General features: G+C 42.3%; 1 protein-coding gene across 1 annotated transcript; it reads left to right on the top strand.

The window, feature by feature from the left end:
• Positions 1-5,548: 5,548 nt before the first annotated feature.
• Positions 5,549-7,121, top strand: CLDN5 (claudin 5). Its single transcript, XM_044068780.1, has one exon. The coding sequence runs from the start codon at positions 5,748-5,750 to the stop codon at positions 6,390-6,392; it is 645 nt and encodes a 214-aa protein (XP_043924715.1). The 5' UTR covers positions 5,549-5,747; the 3' UTR covers positions 6,393-7,121.
• Positions 7,122-8,743: the final 1,622 nt, after the last annotated feature.

The raw sequence follows: 8,743 nt of genomic DNA, 5'->3' as shown, positions 1-8,743 counted from the left end.
CAAGTTTATTAAATTTTATAACTATAGTTCCAGTGAAGAAACTATAAAAAAATGACATGTTTAGGACCAGAAAGCTGACATTACATGATGAGAACATAGTTACTGCAAAAAGAATTCGCAAACAAAATACCTTTGCACTTCATCTTTAAAGCTTACCAGTAGCCCACACAGTGAGCCTGAGGTAGACAATATGTTTGAAATGTGTTATACCTTCACAGAACTACCAGGTTGTATAATAATTACCCATCACAAAAGATATATTGCTTGTCATTGCAGGTAGAAGAAAGGTACTTCTTCATGTTTAGCTTTGATTCATATATGACCACAAAGGTATAACTGGGACAGACAAAGCAGATGGATCTGTCAAAGACACACACTACTTGCTTTTGAAATGGACCTCTGTGCTGGTGCCCTACAGTTAGAAAAAAAGCATGCTTGAAAAGAAATAATCCTAACACACTGACAAATTGCACAAGGGCATTCAGCATCCCATGCTAATAGGTTCATAGGTTGGTACTAGGCTATCAGCCCTAGGGCCTATACAAGCCTAGCCATAACAATTCCCTGGATATTTCTTCCCACAGTATTTATTTCCCTGGACCCCTGTCTAGCAGGGCAACTGACGTGATCCCCGGGGTGAATTTCCTTTCTCCCATCCAATCATCAAGGTTCCTTTTGAAGAGGGCTAAGGAGAAGCTCTGCTTGACATGTATGGGCAGTCTATTCCAGAGTCTGGGGAGTCTCTGGGTCAGGAACCTATCCCTCCAGCATGTTTTGTTCATTGTGATGACAAGGTTTAGATCCTTGGAGTGTGTGGCTCTGAGGGATTAGGATTTCTTTAAGTGGAGCATGTCCAACAGCTCAGGGTTTGACATAGCCTTGTATGTTAAGCAGAGATCACCTCTGAGTAGAGGATATGCCACAGAGTATAGCTGGAGTTTTTTTAGATGGTCAGCATAGGGTTATCTGCTTTAGGCCTGTGATTCTTTTAGTGAGGTATTTCTGTGGCCTTTCCAGCTGTTGCAGATGTCTTGTGAGATACATACCAAATGGGGTGTTGTACTCTATAATGGGTCTAATGAGGGATGAATACAGTGAGACAATGACCTCCTTTTTTCTGGATGAAAAGCCCTTAGTGATGAGGTGTGCCACTTAGAAGGATTTCCTGACTGTTGTGGCGATGTGGTTATTGAAGGTGAGACCACTGTCCACCTGTGCCCTAAATCTCTTATCACACTTTCGGTGTTTAGTGTACTGCCACCTATGTGGTAATTCATGGGTACATTGTTTTTCCAAAGGGGATAACTATACATTTCTTGGCATTAAACTTGAACCCATGGCTCTAGCACCAAGCATCTGTTTCTGTAAGGCCCTTTTGTAGAATATCCACATCATTTGGGGATTCAATAATGGCTCCCAGTTTGCAGTCATCTGCGAACTTTGTTAGCCAGAGTCCCTTAGTGTTTGCCTGTACTTCAAACAAGATCGGTCCCAGGACCGAACCCTGAGGTACTCCACTTGTCACTTGTCTGGAGCTAGATTTGGAGTTGGCTACTTTTACAGTCTGGGTTCTGTCAGTAAGCCACTTGGCAACCCATCGAGTGATGTAGGGATTTATTCCCAGCTTAGTAAGTTTATTTATGATTCCAGAGTGGGGGATGGTGTTGAAGGCATTGGCGAGGTTCAGATAGGTTTGTGGACCGCCTTACTCTTGTCCACAGCTCTGGAGACTGAATTGAAGATGTCAATCAGGTTCAGGAGACAAGATTGACCCTTCACGGACCCAAACTGGGTGAGGTCCAGTGTTTGAAGGTTGCCATTGTCTTTGTTTATAAGTTCCATGATAATGCGTTCCATGCCCTTGCAGATCAGACTCGTCAAACTAATAGGACAGTAGTTCCTGGGATCCAAGGTGGATCCCCCCTTGTGGAGTGGGATAACTGTAGCTGTGCACCACTCAGTGGGCATGAAGCCTGAGGTGAGGCTATGATTAAACATGATACTTAGGTGAGGTGCCAGTTCATTTTGTAGTTCATGTACTACACAGCCCGGGATGTCATCTGGTCCCATGGATTCTGTATTCTTAGCTTTGGAGAGTGCCGTTTCTACCTGTGTGGCTGTGATTACTGGAATTTGGCAATCTTTTGGCATTGAGATGGGCCCTTGAGGGGTGAAGGGGGGTGAACTTGACACTAAATCGATCTGCCAGGATATTGGCAATATACTTGGGATCAGTATATTTAATGCCATTCTGTTGTAGCTCAGAGCAGATCTGAGCACTGCCATTTAGATTCTTCACATAACTGTAGAATGCCTTGTGGTTGTCTTTGGAATCGTTAGCAATTTTATTTTCGTAACTAGCTTTGGAGGATTTTATGAGGGATCTCAGCTTCTTACTGAGGCTGGTAAGGGAGTTTTTTGCATCCTGGGATTTTCCTCTTTTCTGGAACAGTTTCTTTCTTCTGTTGTACAGTTTGTTTATGGCAAGAGACCACCAGATTGGCTTCCTTTTTTGGAGGAGAGCATCTTGGTTCTATTTGGGATGGCATGATTCATGCACGAATGGATGTGCTCGTACAGTGCCTTAGTGTAGGATTCAGCAGTCGAACTTTCAGCTCCCGTCTGCATGGGTGTCATGAAGTTTCTCACTTCTGACTTGAGTAGCATGAAGTTGGCTTTAGAGAAGTTTTTTACAGAGGTTTCCTTACTGGTGGGTGGAGTGGGATGTGGATGGCAAGGGTGATTTGCTTATGGTCAGTCCTGACCTATGAGGGGGTGACCACTGATATGGAGCATATGTCTCCCATGTTGGTAATGACCAGGTCTAGGATATTGGAGCCCCTGGTGGGACAATGAATCTGCTGATCCAGGGTGTTGGAATTTATGAATTCCAAGAACCATTGGGAAAAGGTGTTGGTACCCGAGTAGTTTTCCCAGTTAACGGCAAGATAGTTGAAATCACCTAGTATTAGGGTGTTTGGTTGTATCTTAATATTTTCCAGTATGTTTAGAAAGGTTTAGTGAGAATCTTGGGGCATGGTGGGGGATCTGTAGCAAGCTACAATTTGGATTGCAGTCTTACCTAGTATTACTTGCACCTGGAGAATTTCAGATGCATTTTGTTGGGCAACTAGCCTGGAGGTGTGAATATCCTTGGTGAATATGGACACTCCTCCACCTTTAGTGTTTTGGTCTTGGTTTGGTGGCCGAAAAGTGTGGTAAGAGATGTAGCCTGATATTTCAGGGGTGCTCTCTGGATCCTTGAACCAGGTCTCTGTCTCTGCACAGATATCGATGTTCTTGCTTTTTAGGAGTGCCTAAAGTGAGTGCATTTTGAGGTTTAGACTTGTAGCATTGAGTAGCATTACCCTCAGATTTTGCTTGTTTATACCTGCTACGGTGGTGAGTTTGTTGTTTGAACCTTGCCTAAAAAAGGCACTACAGGGGTGGCAAGAGCCTTAGCCAGTATCCGGAATCTCAGGGGCGACAGGTGCAGGCCATCTCTGGCAAAGCATCGTGGTCTGTCCATTAGTAGTATTGAAACTGAGGAACTTAAATGCAATATCAAGGTTGCATAAAAAGAAATAAAATAAAAGAACTTGGGATTGTGACACAAGCACAATTTTCAGTAATAAAAAGACTAATAATTCAAACATATGTATATTACCTGATCAGAAGCAGTAAAAGTCATCCAAAAAGGTTAAAAATAATAATAGTGTCCTGGTGAAACTGAAAGTAAAAAACGCACAGAAAGGAAATGAAGCCCATTGGAAAAGGACAGGAAGTATCACAGGAAGAAAAGAAAACAGCAGTTCCCATAATAACAGAAAACAGCTGCTCTAACCCAAGAGCTAAATTGCACACACAAACAGTTACACGTACACACACACACACACTAGAAAGCTTCTGCTTGGTATTGTTTCACCTAAAAGGTAAATCTGAAGAGCAGTGCACATATAATTTTAAAACAGAAATAAAACACATAAAAAACATAGAACCAAATCAAATAAAGGGAGGGTTGTTGCGTCTTTCGACTTTTCCCAGTTAGGGGTCGCCACAGCGGAACTTCGGTCCGCTAATGATTGGCAGTAGATTTTTACGTGCCGAGTAGCTAGCCATGACACACAACCTTCAACGAAGGTACGCCCATTCACGCATATCTCCGCACAGAAAACGCTTTAGCTGAGAATCGACATATGAAACATTTATTGGTGAAAAAACATAGCATCAACTAAACTAGTATAAGAAACGTGGGAGCATTACTGCTGTTTGCACACATACATCATTCCGCTCTTGGAATTGCCGCCAAAATTATTAATTACCTGAGAATCAGTATACATGTTTGTGATGTATTGTCCTACTGACATGTAAATTTCCTCATCTGGACTCACTTGTCTGCCAGACCTCAGCAGAGATGTTAAGCAATGATAGCACCTGTTTACAAAACTGCACACAAACGTTTGACAGAGTTGTCCCTCAAATGGCTACCTTAACATTTGCATATCAAAATTCCACACAGTTATAACCCTGCTCAGCAAATCCGTTAGTTAAAATGGACAGATGATCTTCTTTACACTGAAATACATTAAAAGACATATCACTGCCATACATAAGGTATTAAATGTAAAATTCAAAGTGAAGAAGTACAGATGCTCATTTTATAAATGCAGTAGAGCACCTGGGGGTGAGCATGGTGCTGATATAGCTCGACCCTCAAGGATTGTAAAGCACGAGCCGAGCCCAAATGGATGTATCTCGCGCACAACCCCATGCCATTCTGCATGCTTAATCCCGACTACCTGCCTATCCCCAGAGCCTAGAGAGTACCGGAGCAGCTGAGTCTGAAGGCTGACGGTTTGATGACCTGCCAGAACAATCACCAACCCGAGTGCAGAGTACTAATGCCCTGAGCTGTTACGGAGCCGCGTTCTGTAGCCCAGGGTAGAGGATTTAATTACTTCCACCTTCACTTGCCTACTGTTGCATGAGTCATGACTTAAGTCACTTCTCAGCCACTGCTCCCAGGTCGCCTCTAAAAAGAAACACCTGTGCCCGGTGGACTTACTTTTTATATATTTTATACAAATGTATAAAAAACATACAGACGTATGAATTAAAAAATGGGGGAAAGTATTTTTTCTCAGTGGTACAACTAATCAAAAGGCATCATATTTTCTTTCTGCTTTTGTCAATAACGTGGCTTTAACCTGTCTGAAGTCTTTTAAGATTTTAATAGTGCCTGCCTGACAACACGGTATTCATTTTATGACGTGTGCTGCAATTTTTTTCCTGATAATCAGCTACATAACCGACAACTGGAAGGGAAGCAGACCACTTTTTGTTTGTTTCCTGGTTTAAGGCTGCAGGTGCAGTACCCAGTTGCACCCCCCCCCCCCCCAACTTCCTAGCTGTCAGCATCCTGCAGACTTTGTCTCACTCTTCATCTTGCACCTCCCTGCCTTGCTACTGGCTAGCAGAGGATGCAGCCTCTTCTGACTGGCTATTGGGGTCCATGCAGGGAGGGCAGCTTACTGCGGGATGGTCCGTTAGTAGCTTCATAACAGTTCATCCCTGCTTGCTAACATCACAAAGCACTTGAATCTGCTTTCGGAAGTGTTTCACTTTTGGGCTTAACATTTTCGAAACGATATACAGCTCCTGCCTGAAAACAAGTCCCAAGCAGTTGAAATTCTAGAGCCAAGTTTTTGCTCAGAGAACAGGCATCAAGGCTTTTTTTTCCTGAAAGGATGGCTTCCATGGTGCGGGAGGTACTTGGGCTGGTACTCTGTGTACTGGGATGGCTGGGCAGCATGCTGGCGTGCGGGCTACCCATGTGGAAAGTGACAGCCTTCGTTGAGCATGTTATAGTCACTCAGACTGTCTGGGAAGGTTTATGGATGAACTGTGTAGCGCAAAGCACTGGTCAGATGGAATGCAGAGTGTACGACTCGATGCTGGCCCTCTCCGGAGACTTACAGGCGGGGAGAGTCCTCATTGTACTTGCCTGCCTGGTGGGCTGCATTGCCTTGCTACTGACTATTTTAGGAGCCCAGTGTACCACCTGTCTACAAGGCAACAGCAGCAAAAGTAAGCTTGCCGCAGTTGGTGGTATAATCTACGTCCTTTGTGGGATCCTTGTCCTTATTCCTCTTTGCTGGGTGGCCAACAAAATCATCAGGGACTTCTACGATCCCATGGTTCCCAAAGCGAACAAGAGGGACATGGGAGCTGCTCTGTACATCGGCTGGACAGCCACAGCTCTTCTTTTGGTCGGGGGAGTGTTGTTGTTTTGCTCCTGCCCAGCTAAGGCGCGCAACAAGTTTTCGGTTAAATACTCTGCCTCTAATAAACCCACCTCAAACGGAGAATATGACAAGAAAAACTACGTGTAAACAGAATGGGTTTAGTTTTGGAACTGCAGGCTGCTGAAGTAGCCCCTTCCTAACTTCCCGCCTGTAAGGAATCCTAAGTGTGACTGTGATGTCCTGAAGGACCTAGAAGGTACTTATGTACTTTTGTGCAGGGATGTAGAACTTGTATCCTTTGATTCTCAAGAGTTGCACTTTAAGAGGTGCATAAATGCAGTGTGAAATGAATTTGATATGCAGACTGTTGTGGGGCAGTCTAGGGACGTATGAAACATTTCCATATGACAAGAATTCTGATGGACACTGGGCATTTGTTTTATGAAGCGATAGTGGACAGTTTTTTTCCTTTGAGCTAGCTATCTTTGAAGTGTTCAGTGGAACTCCGTTACCAGAAAGTTGATATTTGTAGTTGTTTGGCTTTGTATTGCCCGGTGGCGAGTTTGTGTGCCATTTTTTGTTCCCTCTTAGACTTGCTATTAAAACGTTATTTTATTGTCTGAACAGCCTGCCTCCCACTGTAGCCTTCTCTTGCAGTCTGTGCTGGATTAGAGTCCCATCAATGACTGCTGCAAGCCTGTTTTTGGACAGCAGTAAGTAAATAAAATGTATGTTTTGTATATGCAGGATGTTTCTTAACTTTTCATTTATACATATTGAATCTAACAAAAAATGGAATGTAAACATGTTTGAGACTTGCTTTTGGAAATAAATACTTGACATTTTATGTTGTTTAATACATACGCAGAAAGAAAATAAGTGGTGTGGTGTCTTTCTTTAAGTACGTTGTTTGATTTATCTGTTTCCAGTAGTTATAGTATAAAGGAGTTTGCACTGCCCTTTAACCATAAAATGACAGTTGCTTAACACTGGCATGTATATGTGTATATATCAGTCGCATTCACTCTGTCACACACACACACACACACACACACACACACACACACACCATTCTAATCAAAGGACAATTGTGTTTTTTGCATTTCTAGTAAGTACTCTGAATAAAATATAAACGCAGTTATTATCACACACACACACACACACACACACACACACACACACACACACACACACACACACAATATTATACATAGAGGTAATGATTTCCACTTAGAACTATCCACATAAAATAAAACTGTTTAAAACAAGGGTAAAACACTACAGTAATATTAAAATTACTGTCAAGCAAAACATTGTAATAGAATAAACAATTTTCTCAGAACATAACTGATGGGGACTTGAGAAAGGGTGCTGCTAATTACGCAAACAGCAAGAACTGCGCATTAAAATTGATTAAATATGTCATGGGGCAGCAGCTCTTCAAATAATGTATGGCAAAGCCAGAAATGACTACTGAATATAATTTGGTTAGAAACATTTTTCTGGTATACTGGCAGTTTTTTCCTTAAGTTTCAAACCACGGTGCCAACCAGCACCATCTTTGCCTCCTGGTTTTTATTAAACCATCATCAGTATCAGTAAAGCATGCAGGAGTAGCGGTTTACATTCAAGTCTTTCTTAATACCACTTAAACCTTCAGTACAAAATGCCTACTTTGTAAGGGCGTTGGTACTCTTTAATTCCTTGTATTATAACAACAGCTTGATGCTGGCAGACACAGAAAGTGTGCATATCATCAACACAGTAAGTTTTTTTTTCCTGCATAACTTCAGGATACATAACTTCTGTTGTGACGGTGCCTGAGTTGTGCATTTTACTGTTTACTACAGCGTCGTCAACATTGGCAAAAATAGTACAGGAGCTTGGCCTTGATTACTTAAATAATATATCCGCAATTATAACATTTAACCCATTTCTGAATAATTACCAGTTACGGACTGGAGTCCCGACACTCACCTTTGAGATTATAAATACAATTTGTGTTTACACCTGTTGGTTCGAAAATCATCGATTGGCTCATTGGTAGTAATTTAGAGAAGTCTGTAAGAATTAATTTTTTATTCAGTAGCGGATTATTTCTGTTGCACGTCAGAGGCTCAAGGGTGAATAAATAGTAACCTATTTATGGACGGTCTTTGCTAATATTATTAAAGACATAATCTAAATTAATTTGAGATTATTTATATCTGTAACCCCTTAGAATACATCCCATTGTCTTCCTATTCACACCCCCACCAAAAAAAAAAAAACACAAATAACTAAATGTCGGCAGCGTAACAGTCCCCTCGCCTTTGGTGTTGGAAGAGCAGACGGCTGAGGGTTCTATTCCCCTTATTTGTGATTGGTATGCTGACATTGCAGTGTAGTATGTGAAGGTGTGTGTGTGTGTGTGTGTGGGGGGGGGGGGGGGGGGGTCTGCACTCTCGACTGTCTCTGTCGTCCTTCGGATGAGACGTTAAACCGAAGTCACATCTGCT

Source organism: Protopterus annectens, chromosome 4.part0 (genome assembly GCF_019279795.1).
Source record: "Protopterus annectens isolate FY-2018-M chromosome 4.part0, PAN1.0, whole genome shotgun sequence".
NCBI lineage: Eukaryota > Metazoa > Chordata > Ceratodontiformes > Protopteridae > Protopterus > Protopterus annectens.
This window is presented reverse-complemented; position numbering and strand designations above follow the sequence as displayed.